This window comes from Amblyomma maculatum, chromosome 8, assembly GCF_055883805.1.
Source record: "Amblyomma maculatum isolate TAMU_Amacu chromosome 8, ASM5588380v1, whole genome shotgun sequence".
NCBI lineage: Eukaryota > Metazoa > Arthropoda > Arachnida > Ixodida > Ixodidae > Amblyomma > Amblyomma maculatum.
The window spans coordinates 95,062,216-95,082,451 of record NC_139351.1 but is presented as its reverse complement, the minus strand read 5'-3'; the positions used below and the strand labels follow the sequence as shown (position 1 = coordinate 95,082,451).

The 20,236-nt window shown below is 43.4% G+C and overlaps 1 protein-coding gene across 2 annotated transcripts in view; it reads right to left on the bottom strand.

Annotated features, from left to right (window-relative positions):
• Nucleotides 1-3,942: 3,942 nt before the first annotated feature.
• The window catches only part of LOC146181868 (receptor-type tyrosine-protein phosphatase T-like), an 80,742-nt gene continuing 64,448 nt past the window's right edge, over nucleotides 3,943-20,236 (bottom strand). For both annotated transcript variants that reach the window (XM_084576883.1, XM_084576884.1), the window contains 15 exons: nucleotides 19,977-20,140; nucleotides 18,572-18,659; nucleotides 16,296-16,372; nucleotides 16,185-16,221; nucleotides 15,358-15,455; nucleotides 14,571-14,836; nucleotides 12,712-12,847; nucleotides 11,873-12,022; nucleotides 10,397-10,496; nucleotides 8,982-9,040; nucleotides 7,697-7,834; nucleotides 6,700-6,819; nucleotides 5,868-6,010; nucleotides 4,214-4,349; nucleotides 3,943-4,063 (listed from right to left, as the gene is read on the bottom strand). In XM_084576883.1, the coding sequence (XP_084433009.1) occupies nucleotides 3,986-4,063; nucleotides 4,214-4,349; nucleotides 5,868-6,010; nucleotides 6,700-6,819; nucleotides 7,697-7,834; nucleotides 8,982-9,040; nucleotides 10,397-10,496; nucleotides 11,873-12,022; nucleotides 12,712-12,847; nucleotides 14,571-14,836; nucleotides 15,358-15,455; nucleotides 16,185-16,221; nucleotides 16,296-16,372; nucleotides 18,572-18,659; nucleotides 19,977-20,140 (1,790 nt within the window). In that variant the 3' untranslated portion in view covers nucleotides 3,943-3,985. The remainder of the gene's footprint in view (nucleotides 4,064-4,213; nucleotides 4,350-5,867; nucleotides 6,011-6,699; nucleotides 6,820-7,696; nucleotides 7,835-8,981; nucleotides 9,041-10,396; nucleotides 10,497-11,872; nucleotides 12,023-12,711; nucleotides 12,848-14,570; nucleotides 14,837-15,357; nucleotides 15,456-16,184; nucleotides 16,222-16,295; nucleotides 16,373-18,571; nucleotides 18,660-19,976; nucleotides 20,141-20,236) is intronic.

Genomic DNA, 20,236 nt, shown 5'->3' with positions numbered 1-20,236 from the left:
TGCTGGAAAAGATGAACCGAAATTCTTAACCTTTGTTTTCTCCTAAAAATTTTACAGCGTTAGGCAAGGCTTGCCTTGCTAAAGCTTTGTTTTCCACATCATCAATTAAGCGTACCTTTTGTCTTCAACGCTTGCAGAACTGCAATCATTATTCTTTCTGCCATTCAAACTTCTACAGTTTTCTTTACTATAACGATGATATGAAATAACTGACTCTGAATGGAATAAATTTAGTACAATACTAATTTCTTACTTGTAAAGTCTTCACAGCCGGGGAGATTGATTGATTGATTGATTGGTTCATAGGAAGAGAAAGGCGCAGTATCTGTCACACTTGCTCTGTGGACACCTGAACCGCGCCGTAAGGGAAGGGATGAAGGTGGGAGTGAAAGTGGAAAGAGAGAAAGGGGAGCCATAGTGGAGGGCTACGGAGTAATTTCGACCACCTGGGGATCTTTAACGTGCGCTGACATCGCACAGCACACGGACGCCACTTCGTCTCGGCGGCTGCGTTTCGATGGAGGCGAAACGAAGTGGCGTCCGTGTGCTGTGCGATGTCAGCGCACGTTAAAGATCCCCAGGTGGTCGAAATTACTCCGTAGCCCTCCACTATGGCTCCCCTTTCTCTCTTTCCACTTTCACTCCCACCTTCATCCCTTCCCTTACGGCGCGGTTCAGGTGTCCACAGAGCAAGTGTGACAGATACTGCGCCTTTCTCTTCCTATGAACCAATCAATCAATCAATCAATCTCCCCGGCTGTGAAGACTTTACAAGTAAGAAATTAGTATTGTACTAAATTTATTCCATTCAGAGTCAGTTATTTCATATCATCGTTATAGTAAAGAAAACTGTAGAAGTTTGAATGGCAGAAAGAATAATGATTGCAGTTCTGCAAGCGTTGAAGACAAAAGGTACGCTTAATTGATGATGTGGAAAACAAAGCTTTAGCAAGGCAAGCCTTGCCTAACGCTGTAAAATTTTTACTTGAAAAAACTCACCTGCTGGTCGTCCAGCAGTTCTGCGCTCTTGATGTCCGGTCTCTCTCGACAGATTTCCGCAGTGCTAAGATAAAGCGCTACAGCGTTTCGCTTGTCCCATTTATTCTTACCACGCGAATAACCAAACCTTAATAAAACAATGTCAAGACCTACTGGCTCTCCACCGCTAGTTTTCCTCTAAGATCAATCAAAATAAATATGTTCTGCGAAAAGGCTTCATTAGCATCTTAATCTTCTCGTCACCAGGCACAGCGGTTGCGTTGAAGTACATGCCAAGCACGCAGCTTGAAGAAGGGCAAAAAATATGGACAAGTGCTTATAGTTTGTTCTACGGCCGCTACGTACCGCATGGCGCACGGTGCATAAAAAAATACCGCGGAAATTTTGCTCTTAGGTGCGTCCCATTTATTTATTATAGCCTGCAGTTCGCTGCGGGCGTAGGGAGCATTTCGTGAGTCATATTCTTCGACGCATGGAAAGAGTAGGCCATCACCATTCGTCTGAATTGTTAAAACTTTATCTGAATTCTTACAAAAATGTACTCATTTATTCATTCGATTTTTGGTAGTGGTGTCTTAAGGATGGCGCTTGGTGAAGATGTCTAAGCGTACAGCTGAAAGTTGAAGACTAAGTGGCTTACTTCAGCCGAGCAATGCAGTACACTCAAGAAATCTATGAGACATAACGTGCATGTATGAAAGGCTCTTTAAGAAGGAAACGCGAAAAAAATGGAGTGGTATACTAAGAGAAAACGCATCGCAGACTAACACGGCACCCAAAGCGGAAGGAGATGCCTTACGTAAACGCAAACTTAGAACAGACCGGAGTCAGTCTGTACCTGTGACGTACACCGCGAGAAAGTGCTAAAATGGAATCTTTTATACAGGGATACCGCTAAAACTAAAGTTGTCCTTCATTGACAGATTGCCGCCTTCTTAAAATTCAGTTATGAAAAGGATATTTATAAATTAAAAACAGGTGAAAAAACCACGAATGCATATGTCTCCATCCTCGTCCTCATTGGTAAGCAAACTGCACAGAAAGCAGGAGAGCGTACACATATGCGCCACTCTGAGCCCCCGACACAGCACTGCCAAGTTCCAGCTACTGTCGAAAAAGTTCAGTTCGGTCTTGGCTTCAGAAGTTTAAAACGAATGGCAAGAAAACTTTCCTTCCTCAAAATATGGTTTCTTCAGCCAAAAATGTTTCCTTCAAAGCTGAAGCTGAAAAAGACAACGCTTAATGTATGACCCAAAAGAGCTAAGCTCTCGATTTTTACTAAGACGAAAATTTCAAAGGTTTTCAAACACGCCCATGCACTTCGTGAAAAAATGCGGCACATGAGTTTGTATTATTATAATTCATTATCATTTACAAATACTGCAAACCACTTCGACTGAAGCAAGAGTTTCCCAATACACAAGGACTAGCTCCCAGCTTGATACTTGAGACACTTTGCCCCCCCCCCCCCCCCCCCTCAAAAAAAAAAAAAAGCACGCGAAACCATACAGAAATCTTGATTCACAATTAAAATACAAACTAGAAAACTAAGTGCGTTAATCTTCCAGCTGCTTTCCAAAATTATTAAATTCAGTTATTTTTACCGGCAAGGAATTCCAATCTGCTTTGGCTCTTAGAAAAATACCGTTTGAATGCTTCTGCGCGCGCAAAAATTTAGGACTCAGGAGTTATTGTGTCTATGTTGGTTCTTTGCGCTGTAGATCGCTTTATGCAATTACGTCAATTCATGGCAGGCTTACCTATAAGAGTTTTGTGCAAAAATATTACCTTGTTAAGTCTTCTACGAGCCTCTAGTAGAGGGATATACCACTTTTCTTCATCAGTGAAGGTGAATCCAGCTGTTGGTATTTGCTGAACCCAAAGCTAATATGTTTTCTCGGTACCCGCTCCAACTGATTTGTCTTTTTTGTTGTTGTTGTTGTTGCTGCTGTGAGGGTTCCAGATTAGCGCCGCATATTCGAGCTTTGATCTGATAAATACAGTATAAGCAAGCAACTTTGTTTCAATCTAAGCCGTTTTAAGTATCCGCTTGGTATAGCAAAACTTTCTTAACGAAGAACTGCAGATGTCTACGGGACCACGAAAGTGTGTTCGCGAGTGTAACATGAGATAAGATAACCTCCATGACTAAACTATCCTGAAGGCTATAAGGAAAATGCTAGGCGTCTGTTTTCTAGCATTCCATAAGAACCCAGATATTAGGGCCCAATTTATCTTTGCCTGTTGCCTATGTCACCAACATTTACCCCCATCCTTTAATCTTCTCCCCCCCCCCCCCTACTATTCTAATGCTACCTCCGCGTGCACTTTCAGACCCTTTGAATTTTTCTTTGTTGCCCTAAATGTCACCCGACTTTATTCTCTGCCTTACGGATCTAGTACGAGCACATCTTGATATATCCCTGTGTTTTTTAACGGGAATTGCAGCCGTTTTTCTGATGCTTGTTTTGCTACGTTTCCTAGCTGCGGACATACTCTGCGTTTATATGAAGTTAATGGAAATTTACTGCGTGTTACCGTGCAAATGATTCCGCATGCGCATGGTGCTCGTGCACAGTGAGCATCCGAAAGCTAAGTTCACGATAGTAGCGTTCTTAAGGGAAGGTGAAAATGGCAAGATGAATTAGGTCTAGTTGTGAAGTGTATGCACGCAAACGAAGCTCTAAAAGAGGAGCCGCAGACAGGTTGTCACGTAGTACATTTGGCAGCGATTAGGTTGCCTCAATGTTTCATCGTAGAGTTCCATGCACGTACAACACCGTCATTTTCTAAGGTTATATGTAAGCATAAGCAATGCTGCAAAAGTGGCTAGTTGGTTTTCCATATCAGCATACTACTGCACTGAATTCAACAACAAAACTGACATCAAAAGACGAGGACACGATACAGGAAAGACTTCATTATCTGCAGCATAACTAACAATTCTGGGTAAGAACAACGTTTATTGAGTGCCATATTTACACATTTACTGCCGGAAGTTTGCGTACATCTCGAAGGACTCGAGGTAGGCCACAGCTGTGTCGTAGCAGAACTTGTACTGGTCCTGCAAAGAGGAGACATAGAAAAGCACACAATTAGGCATCTAGGAGAGACTATATACGCCTGTATAACTGAATAGCGATTACAAAGGGTCGTGCCATAAAAATACTAATGCTGAGGAAACATGCATCAAAGATTAGAAACGCGGTCTTACGCAGTCGGAGATGAACTGGGGCCTGTTTTCTCGGACGATCCTCGTGGCGTAGAAGACGTCCACCTCTTGCTCGCATTTGAGCTTCTCCAGGACCAGTGCGCAGCAACAGAAGAGTCCGCTGGCGAAGCATCCATTCCTGCATGATGACATGACGTAAAATATTCTGACAATGCATTCCCTTTCCTATTTCACTTTTTTCTCCTCTCTCATTAGGGAACAATTCAGATTCCCTTCCAAGGTAAAGAAGTTAGCATACTACAGCCTCATTAGACCCAAATTAAAGTATGCTTGCAGAGTTTGGGACCCTTACACCAAGAATATTGTGGCAATGGAGGCTATGCAGCGGAAAGCCGTACGCTTCATGTTTTCAAAATACCGCTCATCTGACTCTCCCTCCATTTTAATATATGAAAATTCCATCCCACAATTGTAAATACAAAGAAACATTCAGAGACTAAAATATCTATTTTTGCTAGAAAACAACAAACTTGCTAAGAGCACTGAGCCTTACCTTACGCCCTTTACAACACGTCCAACAAGACATCATGCACAATCTGTAACTCCGTATGAAGCCAAAATCAATGCATTTAGGTATTCTTTTTTTACTTCTACTGTTGAATAATGGAACAATCTGCCTTCTGATGTAATAATGCACATTTATTCTATTGATAAATTGCTGGCGTTTTAACCATTGTCGGGTTTTATATTGGTGTATATTTTCTTGTTAGTGTTGAACATGTCTCATCGTAATTTGCTTGTCATTTGTGTGTAGTATGTTACTTTTGATGAATCCATATTTCACTGCATTGTATTCTTTTCGCCCCTCCTGCTAGGGCCCAGTTGGGGCCTGCAGTATTTGGTAAATAAATAAAAAAAAAATAAATACATGAAAATTCCCAGTAGCACCTTTAGTGCGCAGACGCTTTCGTCGTAAGCTTCTTCTGATTTGGTCGCGCTCGAGCTTGAACAACGGAAGGAAGAGAAAAAAAAGCGTATGTCTCTTGACTAACGTCTCGATAAGAGCGCTACATCATCGTCTGATTGGAAACTTCATGAGCGTTTACAGGGTTCTCTGGCGAGAACTGTGGACCCACCGGCATTACAGCCGATGGAAATCACATTAAAAGCTTCTACACAAACTTGTTGGCTCTGTAGAACAGCTTCGTATTAGCACATATGGGGAGATAAACTTTGATTCTACCGTGTTAATGACGGCCATGAAGAACAGTGTGCTCAAAAAGCAGTTTACGCATCACTCAAGTGCTAAAATAGCAACACTGATTATTTGAGCATGGTGTTGCTTGCAAGCTAACTAAACTTCAATCTATACGAGAAATAGAGAGCACTCAAAGTTGTACATTGCGTCATCATCCTACTTAGCGAATACTGCAGGCGCACTGCAAAACAGCATTGCACCCCTGTGTAATTTTGAATATTACTGATGCCAGATGACGTACAAATCTATCCCAATGTAGTCAATGAATAGTTTGGCATTATTTCCTATCCGTGACATGCAGGCTTGCCGTGGTTAGAAGATCATGGCAGATTTAATTTCGTAAGGGGATGTTCACTGTTGCAATACGGCATTAGCAATATTGAGAAAGCTGGTCGTTCTTGGCTACTGTAATGCTGCTGAAGTGAAAACCTTAGTTACCTGCACTGGACGAGGATGATCTTGTCGTCACACTGTTGCTGCCAGCGTTCCACGTGGTCTACTAGGTCAGTCATCTGCTCCGCACTGTTCCACGTAGAACGATGGAAGTGTCTCACCGTCACTGGCCCTGAAGACCCTGGCGCCTGAAGTTGATTGTATAAGTTGTCACTCGTTTCAAGCCTGCTTAGGCGTTTAGCGTCTTCTCATCGTCCTAACAGAGCCGAAAATTGCAGCCACATGCCTTCAAGTCTGCGGCTGGTGTTATTTGTGAGAAGATGCACTCGAAAGCTTAAATGTTAACCACGAGGACAACAGAGGTATTAAGTTATTCAGTCCCTGGTAAATCGTGCAACACAGTTCACTTTGTCACGAGTTTAACATAAGTCCTTAAATACTATACGTTGAAATAGGCTTCGTGAAATTTCGAACGGTCACATGCAGGGTGCTGAGAATGGTACAAAAAAAAAAGCGGCCAACATCGTTCACATTTTCAATTCAATTCCTAACCACGCACATGTCTTTTCGCATTTCTCCTTGCACCTTAATAAGTTGCAGTAACTTGGCTCAAGAAGCTTGCAAGGTTTAAAGCTTCGGCTGCATGAGAGCAAAGCAAAACACTGTCATGAAGCTCACTTGTGGTCTTTAACGGCCGCCCTAGTGTGATAACATATAAAAACAAATTTAGTCTTGATATTTGTTCCTTGTGCACAACCACATTAGGCTGGAGCTTGTCTTGAGCTAAGGTCCCGTTTATTGAAGCTTGTTTCTAAAGTTGAACAAATGGGAGATGAGGTTCTCTCTTAAAGACAGCCATGAGTCCACAAGTACGTACCTTGTGTTTAGACAAGACCTTGAAGACCTGCACAGACATGTCATTCACATGGCGGTCCTCTGCGCACTCGACCCTGTAGTCGCCGTATTTAACCGAGCCGCTTGCAGGCCAGAAAGGCACCTTCGATATAAAGAAAAAAGAGAGTGGAACAGATGAAGAAAAGCGTTCCTCAATCTGGATGCAGTGACTATTTCCGTTTTGTTTTTTGTTTTTTTTTTTTTTGTTTTTTTACTTCAACCCATACGTCAAGGAATTCGCATCGAACATATCGAGTAGCTCATGCGATCCTACTTATATTCGCATTCGGTTGAGGATGATGAGCAATACGAAAAACTGCTTGTTATTGCTCTCTTTATGCGCAATGAAGCAATGATTCGCTTGCAGGTTTTTCGCGAACAATGGTAGACGCGCGACTAAGAATGGCTTGTTGCGATTAATGTCATAATAATTATAACTTTGCACTGACAGATACTGCAATCAATTTTAGACTAACCCTGACCTCCAAGGTAAGTTTCCTTGTATCCATCCTATGCATTACCTTTCATCGATCACGAATTAAAGGCTGGGGATCCCACACTACGTTTTCCGAGAACAACAGTAGATGCACAACTAAGAAGGAAATGTTGCATTTTGTGTCATAATAATTATCATTTTGCACTGAAAGATACAGCAATCCATTTTAGACTGACGCTATCATCCAAGATAAGTTTCCTTGTATCCATCTTATGTCCTATCCTTCATCTATCCCGAATCCAAGGCTGGGGATCGCACACTTCCGGGAGCACCATTGCACTAGCCACTTCATCTCTCTCTCTGCCAATGACTGCAACCACCTCCCTGTCTCCATCCAATTTACGAAGATTGTAGTAAAAATAAGGAAGTCAGCGCCGGTTTCGCATACCCCTGTCTCATGTTTCAAAATTGCCAAAGAAAAAGAACATTAATACAACAAACAAATTGCATGTCGATGGTCCGCATGAAAGAAGCTTCAACTCACTACATCTTCGTCTTCATTGAAGATGTCAAGGGTAACTATGGTTCTTGCTCCCGACTCGATTACCAGCTTCCATAGGTCGTCGACATCTTTGCTGGATGGTGTTTGAGTGACCAAGAACTTGTCTTTTTTGTGAAAGCCCTGTTTGAAAGCGAGAATAAAGTAATCGGCGTTGAAACAAAACTAGCATGACACATTCAAGAGACACTTCTGTATTCATAGCTTACGAACTGACAATGACAGTGACGAGCAAGCATACAAACAGCAATGGCGGCAATACATCACTTTTTGAGTTTTGCATCATGCAAAACTTACGTTAGGCACTCCACCTGCACCAATAATAATAATAATAATAATAATAATAATAATAATAATAATAATAATAATAATAATAATAATAATAATAATAATAATAATAATAATAATAATAATGGCTTACAGGAAGGGAAAGGCGCAGTATCTGTCACACTTGTAGCTGTGGACACCTGAACCGCGCCGTAAGGGAAGGGAGGAAGGTGGGAGTGAAAGTGGATAGAGAGAAAGAGGAGCCGTAGTGGAGGGCTACGGAGTAATTTCGACCACCTGGGGATCTTTAACGTGCGCTGACATCGCACAGCACACGGACGCCTCTTCGTTTCGCCTCCACCGAAACGCAGCCGCCGAGGTCGGGATCGAACCCGGGTGCTCCGGCGCAGTAGTCGGGCGTCTTACCACTGCACCACCCCGGCGGGGCACGAAACCAAAAACAGTCCTGATAACGAAATACCTTAGAATTGACTCAAGCATCATTTCAGGGCGAAAAGAAGGTGCGTCATTAACACCAACGTAGACACATGAATGACCGTGCAGGAATTCCAGCACCAACTGAAAAGTGAGGATTACAACTCCGGCTAAAGGCTCAACATGTCTTCATCATACTGTTGCCTCAAAGCCTCTCCTATTGTTTGCGACACTCCCCTGCCGTGAAACTGCTCGAAAATTACCAATTCCCTCAATTTTTGTTTCGAGGTTCACCGGGATGTTCCATATAATTTCCAAGGTATATGTAAGCACTGCCTCGGTCGTTTAAGCTTTGACATTAAGGCAGGCTACCTGATAGTTTATGTAGCTTCTATGTTCGAAATATGTCAGCAGATCAGCCTGGAAGCTTAATTTAGTACACCTGAAAAACTAGCTGCTGCTTCTGTATCCATATTTTGTCTTGCATAAAAACAAAACGATCAGTTCAGCAAATGCCGCTAATACTTGTCCGAGTTCACCAGGTATTTGGTTGCGAACGTTTACTTACGTTGACGTAAACAGCATTTACAAATGTCCCGTCCCGCAGAAGAGGTCTGCATCGGTCGGCTAAGAGAAAGGAGAGATAAATAGTAAACAGCATTTACGCAGGAAAAAAATATCGCCTAATTGTACTATGTTTTTCAGAGTTCATCTCGAAGATAGAGGTCAACCTCATCATACAGGTTGCCGCTCAGATGAACTGCACTAAAGCAAGGCTAGCGCTTTCACGTTCGCTAAAATCATCGTTTTTTTTTTTAAAGAAACCAAGCTCGCGCCTGTAAAAAACAGTTAACAGCTGTCCACACAAACTTCAAAGAAGTGACCATAGTCAATTTATCATTTCATCAGGAGGGCAAAAAAAACAAAAGAAGGGAGAACCCATTGTAACCCCAATGGGATGTCAACGCGATAGCGTGCGGGGATTTCTCTGCTTAAAGCCCCGCGTAAAGCTCTGCGTAAAGCCTTAGCAAAACATTCACTATCGTCTTTAAAGCCTCAACCGAGGATACTTTTTTCTTTCTGCTTGTCACCGCGCAGCTGGCTGGGTGCTAGACGCGAAGGAACACGTATATCACTCTCCCGGAATTCGTTGCCGCCCACATGTTCCAACAAGGCACTCGCTTCACGAAACAAGGGACTCGAGCTAAATTCAATTCCATAAATAAACAGTTTTCCTTATTGTGCAGTTAACATAATCTGCTTCCATCGGCAAAGTTCGCAGTTTGTTTTTAGCATGGACTAGGAGGAATGTGACGTCACAGGCTCTTTCAGCCAATGGAAATTATCGTGCCACCGATAACAGGTTCGTCTTCGAAAAGTAAGCCTATAATGCCATCGTGTTCACCTATCCTTCAGACAATAACGCTTTAGGGCAAGCACTAATGTGCAGCCGACGGAGGTAAGAGTGGAATTGGCGCGCACAATATTTTACGTAGGTAATTCAGCACGCGTATGATCGCGCAGGAAATTTTGAAACATTCCTTTGCAATGATGCGCACACATCAAGATTTTCACGACAGATATTGCAAACGAACTGAATATTCTAATACAGCATGTAGCCTTTGCCATAGAACATGCAGCATGGCCGGAGCCTGCATGCTGCAGCCAGCATGCTAATACAGCATGCAGCATGCAGAATGCAGCCTTTGCCATACAAAAACTCATTGACAAGATGTACGTGCAGGAACTCTCGCCGGTTACGTAGGTGCCCGCTGGAGACAGGCTCGTGTTTTTATTATATGTTAATAATGTGTGCCTTTCCAAATCAGAATAGTAAAATTAAGTTTGCTAAGTGATTTCAGGTAGTGTAGAAGATGTGATTAGCCTTAAGCCTGATTAGTAATGAAGGTGCGCTCACATGCACCGTGATGGAACAAGGAAGAAACGCTCACGTAACGCACGGCATAAAAGGTAGTATCTCACGAGCAAGCACGGATGCATCCCGACTCTTCCTTAAGTTTGCAGGGTCACTTGCTGCTGTGAAGTCTGCCGGCGTGAACCACGGTTTTAGAGACTTGAGCTCCTGTGCGAAAAGAAAAAAATGCTCATCCATTGTTTGCGTTTATTCATTATCCTGTTGGCAGTAGTATCATCAAGCACACTGCTGTGTGAAGGTATCGGGAATTCCCCTTATTCTCGGTCTCACAGGATAACATTTTTATTTACGTGCAAGTTGATTAGCGAATTTTCAGGCACAACAGAGAATAATAGCAAATCAAGGTCCGCGATCAACTACTGCGACCTAAGTGCACGCACACAAATTGGTCCCAGCGTGACAAGAGAGTGAGCATGGATGGGATGGAATATAGGAGCGTCCCCTTTGAAATGGGGGGGGGGGGGGGGGGTAGCAGTAGATATATCATGCTCATTTTTCTCCCTATATCTTAATTATTGATTTAGAATGGTTAACTAAACCATCATTCTATTTATTAAATTTTTGTTTCTACATTACTAATATTATTTCACTTCTCTGCTTTTAAGCCACCAATCTTCCAGTCATTTTTTGCTAGTTTCCACCGCCGGTTTATTCACCCGGCCACTGGTATCTCTAAACCCCAGAGCTTCAGGAACAGTTACTGCGCCTGCATCAACTTCCGGGTGGATACCATTACATTCGAGAATAATATGGTCAGTTGTTTCACTGGAGTTACCACATACAGCACATGCGTCATCTTCATTGTTAAATTTCTTTTTGTAGCAGCGTGTTCTAAGGCACCCTGATCTAGCTTCAAAAAGTAGGGCACTGCCTCTTGAGTTATCAAAGAAAGCTTCCTTCCTGATCTGCATTTTCCACTTCGGTATAATTTCACACTCTGTTTCTTTTCCATCGAATTTATCCATATTTTACCTTCTCTATTTTTCACCTGTAGCTTAATGCTCTTTATTTCTCCGTCCTTGTGACTAACATACTTACTAGTTAGTTTCCTCGTTCTTTTCCTCCATTATGAGTCAACGCTTTTTAAGTACAGGTATTTAAATACTTTAGCTGCCAATATGTTACTGTCCAATTTCCTCAGGCGTTCCTCATATAATATTTTACTCTGAGCTTCCCGTGCTTCGAAAGATGCCCAGCCAATATCTCCCTGTAGCACCTCATTTGTGGTTTTGCCGTAGGCACCTAGTGCTTATCGTCCAACGGCTCTCTGATTTATTTCTAATGTCGACTGTACCTCTGATTTTAGGCACAAAACCCACCAACATGAGGAGCCATCTGGTGCCTTCAAGGCGATCTACGCATGCGCCATGGAACCCGCGGCAGCGGATCGCGCTATACTATAACTGCCTAGTATACTACAACGATTTTACCAGGATTTACTGCTGCAAATTGTTGTGTACACCTCTGTGCGAAAAATGTGAAAAACCTCAATTGCCAACGTATACTGTCTTGTAGCCCCTTACCTCAAACTCTTTTACAATGTTGCTCTTTCCTGTTGTCTCGTCAACCGAAAGCAGTTCACGGTAACGGTCGGAAAACTTGCTACAAGGAACGCTGTGGTCACGGATGCAAACGCTCTCCATTAGAGCCCGATGTACAAAATTGTACTGCTCCTGTAATTGGAAAGATTGGGAAGATTTTATGATGGAGTTTTCAGTGCAAGATTACGACGAGCTAACAATAGGCAGCAAAACGCTAGAAACCAGACCTTAGCATTTTCTATTGCTGTGAATATACGCGATGCATAACAGTGAATGCGCAAATGTAAAAATAAGCTGGGTGTAAAAAAATAGTGCTGTCCAACTGCCAGCGTTCCCATGCATTGTTGAGAATATTAATGTTGCGCCGCGTTTGAATATTGTGACAATATTTTGCCTACACTTAGTCTACCGATATGTTTTTCGTTCTTTGTAATCCTCTACAAATTAAATGTTGCCATAGTTGTCGAAAGTAGTGCAGTTAAATCTTAAATTTAAGTTATGCAAAGAAACTTGCTGTTACTGCATACTCCTGCTACCTCAATTCATATATTTTTTTAATACCACTGAGATATATGATAGTGTTTGATAGTGCACAATTACCAGGACGAATTTTCTTTTAATAGTTCTGTGGGCCCTCTGCTTTAAATCGTTTTTTTTTTCAGCACTAGCAAAACATCTGGCGGTCCAGATTCTTTAAATGTCGACCTAACTGCCGTTTTTACTTCGTGGCCTTTGGAACATTGCGACTGCCAGCATGTGGGCCGTTTGGGTTAAGAGAAGGCGAGAACCGGCTTCGTTTGAAAGCTCGATGGCAAACTTACCAGCGTCTCGACAACGTTCATTCTATTCTGCCGCATGGCCGACAGCTGTCCGACGACATCCACCACGCCTTCCGCTTGCGCCTGCTCCAGAAGGTTGTCAAGAAGGATGTAGGCTCCCGTACGACCAATACCGGCGCTGCGAACGATGTACCCAGATACATCAATCGTCTTCTTATCTACAGCAACGTGCTACCCAATACGATAGGACAGGTTCCTTAAGGCAACCTTTAATGATCCAAAATTATTTGACCAATTGGTTCATGAATGAATTTGTCAAGCTTCAGGTGGTTGCATCTTTAATAATGAACACATGTGAATAAATAAGGGTGGCGTGTGGTGGTCAAGAAGGTTTTAATCCGAATTGTAGTGTTCTTTCAAACCAGGAATTGAAAACTATATTGCCAGCAAAAATTATGAGCGACACACAAGCTGCGCCATTAACAGTATGCCGCGATAGCATAGGCAACCAGCCCACATATATAGTCCCGCTTGAATTGAGCCGCAAAATTGTGCCTACATGGTCTAGAGATAATGTGAATGCAAGGGTCCCAGAAGACTGATTTTCATATCAGCCTCCTATATAAAAAAGAGACCCGAGTAGGCAGTTCCTGCCAAACGTAACGCCAGGCGACTCTACGGCCATCCAGTGCTCGGCTATGTCAGCTGCCTATTACCGCGTGCTAGTGTCATGCTCTTGATTTTTGCCGGATTTTCGATGAATAGATCCTTTAACGCTATCGCGTCAAGAACTTTAGCAATGTTGTTCGGATCTTTATGTGAGGCTGTGAAATGTACAAACTAGCAAGCATTTAGATTCAGCTAATACCAGGTTAGCGTTGCTACCACAAGCATCATGCATTTTAAGTACGGCTAATCGTCTGTCATAGGCTACTAAATTGAATACGAACGCTAGTGACAGGACACGAAGACTTGGGTCTTAATAGAGAGATTTAGCATACCGTGATCCGCGATCCGCTACCGTGACACTCTACCGCTCGTGGACGGGGCGTACAAGCTTCTGATTGGTTTCGATGCGCCAGGTCAATGTGCCGACATCAAGTATGTGGCGCCATCTATCGGCATGAAAGTGATCTGGGCCTGCTCAATGGAACGCGCAGTGGCGGATCACGGTAGCGGATCGCGGATCACAGTAAGCTAAGTCTCTCTAATTACGGATGGTCTCAGGGCCAAGGTTTTGGTGGTAGTTATGACGTGAAGACTTTTCAACACTGCAAAATTCGAGCGTGTGGCAACATGCGAACTATTTGGACGTTTACCCGCGACATTTCTTTGAGCACATTTCTCCGAGGCGAGCGATGTCGAGGCCGCCGTCGACGTCTTGAGTCATCCCTACCAATACCCGTCTTCTCCTTCTGTAAACCTTAGCTAGTATTTTGCACAAGCGGGAACTGGGCTTTGATGTGGACTTCTCTAGAAAATGACATCTGTTGTCCAGGTAGGGCTCATGCATCATTAGTAACCATACCAGACCCGCAGCACGACCAACCGCAGACATGATCCTGCGACAATATTCAAGGCACGCTCAGCAAAGCTGTGCAAGGTGATTCAAAATGTATGTCGAAAAGAAGCGATAAGGCAAAGCGATATGCAGGACACTAATTTAATTATCAACCATTCCTTTGAGCTAGCAATATGTTGTAGCTGGACTTTCTACTAGATCAGCAGTATGGTGCCGGGAGTGACTGATTTACCGCAGCAGTATCATACAAGGCAATTCAACACAGGTAGACATTGTAGACATGACAGATGGTACTTTCTGGACCGTGATGTAGAGTATGATCGTCAGTTCGTCTTTCGCAACTATAAATAAATGTCCGAGGACCATTTAATTTGCTCACCTGCAATGAACGACCACGGGGGCCTCGTTGAACGTCCTGTACTGGTTGACCTTTTTTCTGAAGGTAAGCACCGTGTTCGGGTACAGGGGCACCCCGTGGTCCGGCCAGGAGGTGAGGTGAAAGTGTTTGACCTCGCGCGTAGTGTCCGCCAACGTGATGTGTAGCTGGTGGATTGCGTAGTCTGGGAACGTCTCCTCGGCGATGAAGTGCACCTGGATATCGCCGTAGCTGGCCGTCTTCTCGGGCCAGTACTTCTCACACTTGTTCTGCGACAGTGTACGGGAAGCCAAGCTCGGCTTTTCAACATCTGGCATATTTGATAGGATATATTACCGAAAACTAGGCGTCCATAGTTTTGAGAAAAAAAATCACTCACTACCGAAAACACAAATGTAATGTAAAGTTCTCGTATCGAAACAATTTCTTTCCCATTAGTTTTCAATGGCTTCTGCCACCTTGGTAATAAAAGCTCGATCGAAAATTTAAGTCGATTTTAATCGTAGAAGTAAAGACTAAACTATTATGGTTTGTACTCGTAAGCCGAGGCAAGTGCTCAGTTACTATAACACACAGTGCGAACAATTATAACAGACAGTCATGTGTGGTTTCTAAAGCCTCACCTTGGATTAATAGGCTCGAGTATTGCAGAATTCCGAAATTAAGCAGCGAGGATAGGTCATATTGGTGTAGACATAGCTACGTTTATATCTTTACTGCTGTGAAACTCGAACGTACGTTTAGGAAACGGTATCAGTTACCTATCTTCACAAAATGCGCACGCACGTACCTTGCCGTTTTCGACGACACCTGTCAGCATGACTATCTTGCAGACATTCTCCTGCCATACCATGCGCCAGAAGTCATCGACGGTGCGAGGCTTCGGACCTGAAAATGATATTATATTAAAGCAGCTGTTTATACCTTCTCAGACCTTACAATGCACTGCTACTGGATTGCTTTTTATTGAGCAAGCAATACTGCTCGCAGTTTGAGCCGTCAGCGTGGAACGGCGGCGACCACCATTGACCTTTGACCTTTAGATGACCCCCGTAGACGACCCCAATCTAACAGGAGCTGCCGAATTGGGTCTCTCGTTTCACATGGGACAGTTATGCCAGAATCAGCCTGCCAGGACCCTGGCATTCACGTTACTCCTAGAGCCCTATAAGGCACGTTCATACGGCTTGGTTAAAGAGGGTCATTATATGTGGGCTGGCAGGAGCTGCCAATTTGGGTCTCTCCTTTCACATGGGACGCTTATGTTAGAATCAGCCTGCCAGGACCTTGGCATTTCGTTACCCCTCTAGGCCACTGAGGCACATTCATAAGGCTTGGTTAAAGCGGGGCTTTATGAGTGGGCTAGCAAAAAAAGAAGAAGAATTAAAAGAATGTTCGGTCACCCGCAGCTATTGCTTTCGCTCAATATTCGGTTCAGCAGCGTTGAACTCTTCTAATTTATTTTTATATCTCATTAACGTGGGTGAGTTATTATGGCTACAGCCTATCATGTTGCTAATGGCTGATGTCTTGTTCCATGGCGGAACGTTACACCGGCGGCCCGGCGACCTATATCGCAGATATTACTGCTAAAAATTATTATTTCGCAAGTCTTACCTTGAGTGGCGATGTAACGCTTTGGCCTGCAGTAGCCCTACAGAAAAATGATAGTTAATATTAGAAAAATGAATCAGTGCTTCAACTACACTCTTGCTACAACGTACTCACATCGATATAGTTGGCGTTGATGTAGTCAGAGTACGCGACACCAGGTATAGGCTTGAGTTTTACGCGACTGTGATCATCTGGAAGAGATTGGCCATCATCATTACATTTTTAATGAGAATGTTTTGTGGCCACGCATATCATTTTTAACTGAAACACTCTCAGAAATTGGTTAGCAAGTCCTTAGGGACATTTATGTCCCAAGCTTATTTCTCTCTTTCTTTAGCGACTTCACACAACAACCACCGCGGCGTCGACCCTAAGCTTTTTATTACAGTTATTTATTTTATTTTTGTACAACCTTTCAAATACAGGAGCCGTTGGTGGTTGGGAGAACAAGTAGTAAATGCATTACCAGCTGTTAACTAGCCACCATCGCCGTTCACAAAGGTGTAAAAAAATTATCATATGCGGTTTAAAGTGGTTAGAGCGGTACCACGTGCGAAAGCACCCCCCACTCAGACTAGGCATATTGGTGAATTTTCCGGTGACCCGGGCAAAATGTTTCCAGTTTGCCGAGTTCAAATTTCGGTACGACCATTGGAGTATACTGGGCCCATTGTAATTGCATATCAGTTTGGTTCAATTGGGCCGAGGTCAATTTTCGGATAACCCAGGCCATCATTTAGGGGTAGGCCGGGCCAATTTTAGGGGTGACCATCGAATCGGGCAATGTATACGTTAACCGATGTACGGCGGTTTCAGCTGTCTTGCTTCCATCACGCGTAAAAGCCGGAAGATTAAGGGTGGCTTCTCTTCAATGAGCAATGCGCGTGTTAGAGAAACCCAAAATTTGCAGCAACGTAGACGAACACACATTCATCTGGCCGTCTGCTTGACCCCGGAAACGAAAGCGCTCCTTTCTTACTTACTCTTTCATCTCTCTCTAGCACTAGGGAAATGTTTAGCTGTGCTTCACGGACGTACAAGCGTTAGGCGATTTTGCTGGGCTCTGAATTTCCGAATTAGTGAACTCTAGCCGTAAAAGATGCGTACACGCAGGGTATCAGGTGTTCGAGTTCCTTATTATAGACCTTTCCATTGGGCGAAGGAGGCAACTTAACGCCTTTTCTTAAGGCTGTATCAAACCGCTTCTGCCGATATGTACTTTCACCGCGCTGACGCCAGTAGCGCAACGCAGCGAGCAGTACGCTTATCAGTGAGGTTACAGTACAGTCCACTGTTAAAGGGAACATGAAATCGCGTGGCTAAAACCCTTTGCAATGCAATGCCGTCCACCACGGGCAAGAATGGACAGCACAAAGCGCATGTTCGGGAAGAGCACTGAGACGTGATTTGCGCATGCGCCTTGCATAATCATTTGTGGCTGGCTCTCTTGGGAGTGTCCTGTAAAGAGCGGCAGCAACGCGGCCACATGTTCCCTTTAACAGTGGACCGTACTGTACATCCGCGGTTTTATAAAGGGAATGCAACAACCGTAGTTATTGTATTAGATATTTTAAAAAGTTTGAAGGCTGCCGTTCCTCACTCTTTTCATTATTCGTTATTTGTTTACTGCACTTTGCAACAAGAATATGCCGACTCATGTGTTGTAGCTTCTGTTCGCGGCAATACTACTCTTTTTTGTCTTACCTCTCGTTTCAGATACAAGCCTTACCACCGATTACTAGTCTCTACTGAGGCAGACCGGTCAATTTATCTTTAATTTCTTCATGTTCCCATTCGAAATAAAAAAAGCGCCGCAGCTATGGAAGAAATGTCACTGAAATTATTGGCAATTTTGCTGTAATGGCTGCTTTTATGCAGTTCCGCCATATTTTTTTTTCATTTCTGTAGCATTTGTTGCGTACTTCACTGTAGTTTCTAATTCTGCAGTAAATTACAGTGGTCGCCATTTTCGCTATATTCATGAAAATGTTTAATGTTACTTCAAGATCATGGCGATGAAGATATAGGAATTCTGTTGTGAGAATTTGTAGATATATTTTTTTTTTTCAACTTGATTGGAGAGCGTCTGAGTGCCGACCATTAAGTCGACACTCCAAACCCGCCGCAGGGCTTAATCCCTAAATCCCTTTCATTTAACATTTTGCCGCTGCTCTAACGCGTGTATTCACAGATATAAGTCAGTTCAGGTGATATGCTTGGAGGGTACAGCCAGTCAAACAAAAATGAACGTAATACACGAAAAAAAATTGCCAGGACAATTGCACAGATGGCAATTTTCACACGCATTCCTTTTTGTTGTGTTGTGTTTTTAACAAATTTTACTCTCCCCCTGCGTCACTCATTAAAAGCCGAAAATAATGCACACTTACATGCTAGCAAGTTTCCATACCGATTCTTAACCTTGTTCTCAGTCCTCATAGCTTCTATTGTTGGGTACTGGCGGCCCTTGGGCTGATTCTGGAACAAAGGCGAATTATGTTCGAAACGTTCTGGACTCAAAGTTTGTTGGTTCTTGGGACGTCTTAAATTGGCTAATGCCACAATTGGCGTCTTAGTAGAGGAATACGAGTAATTTCGACCCCCTGAAGTTCTCTAACCTTCCGACATGTCACACAACACAGCAGCCTTCAGTTTCGCTCCATTGAGAAGCGGCCGCCACTGACGGAATGGGAGGTTTGGTGCTTCAGCGTAGCGACGTGTTGCGAAAATATTAAATAATGTATATTTCAAACGCAAAGAAAATTGGTTTGGTTTGGTTTGGTTTGGTTTGTGGGGTTTAACGTCCCAAAGCGACTCAAGCTATGAGAGACGCCGTAGTGGAGGACTGCGGAAATTTCGACCACCTGGGGTTCTTTAACGTGCACTGACATCGCACAGCACACGGACCCCTTGCTTTTCGCCTCCATCGAAAAGCAGCCGCCGAGGCCGGGATTCAATCCCGCGTCCTTGGGAACAGTAGTCGAGTGCCGTAACCACTGCGCCACCCCGGCGGGGCGCAAAGAAAACTGAGTCCAGGGGTCCTGAAAGCGCTAACAAAGACAAAGCCATACACGAGCTATCTTTCTACAACACAAACAATCAACGCTTTAATTCTAACGTTGCTTTCAATCCCCTATAGTTTTCATTCGGTAGAACCCGCACGACTAATTTCTTCAAATTTGATGGAGGCGAAGCACAAGATGTCCGTATGGTGCGTGATGGTAGTGGACGTTAAAGAACCCGACATGACAAAATTTACGGAGCCCTCTTATAGGCGTCCCTCATAGCCCACGTCTCTTTGCGACGTTAAAATACACAAATCAAGCAAAACAGGTTTCTTAAATTCAGTTCAGTATGGAAGGAAAATGTATTGCCCTTTAAAATATAGTGGAAAAATCCACGCAAATAATGCAAAAACAATCAAATACTATTCAATAAACACGGGCCTGGTATATGACCAGAAATACTGATGAAAACTGAAATAAATACCATCTGTGTCGTACACTTTTTGAAGTTTTTTCATCATTAACAATCCTACTGGCCTCTTGCAATGTCTTATCCGAAATGCAAATGCCATCTCCTTTGTTTAGCAAAAAGACTCGTATTTTTCACAACTAGCCATCTTTAAAAGTACTGGTAGAAGTTTTCAAAACGTCGCGCGAAATGTTTAATGCATTCTTTCCTACACCTTAAGCGGAAAGTTTGCGTTCTGTCAGGCATTGGTTACGTTCAAGCCGAAACCTATTCAACGCCCGTCTACATACACTCCTCCGAAAGAAGTAACGCGTCACTTACGACGAACTCGGACTTGAGGCCATCGCAGGCTAGCATTCGCTGCACATAATCTTGCAGGTCCGATACAGGCAGCGGCTTCGACGTCATGTAGCTACCACTTCCACCCATATCTTCCATCTCGAAATCCAATCCATCATTTTCCTCTATTATGGACAGGCTCGCCGCTGCGGATACCGATAAAACATGGGCAGCATACAAAAATAAGCATTAGCCACCGTTAGTCAACGCAAACATAATAAGCGTTCTAAGTTTAAAACCAC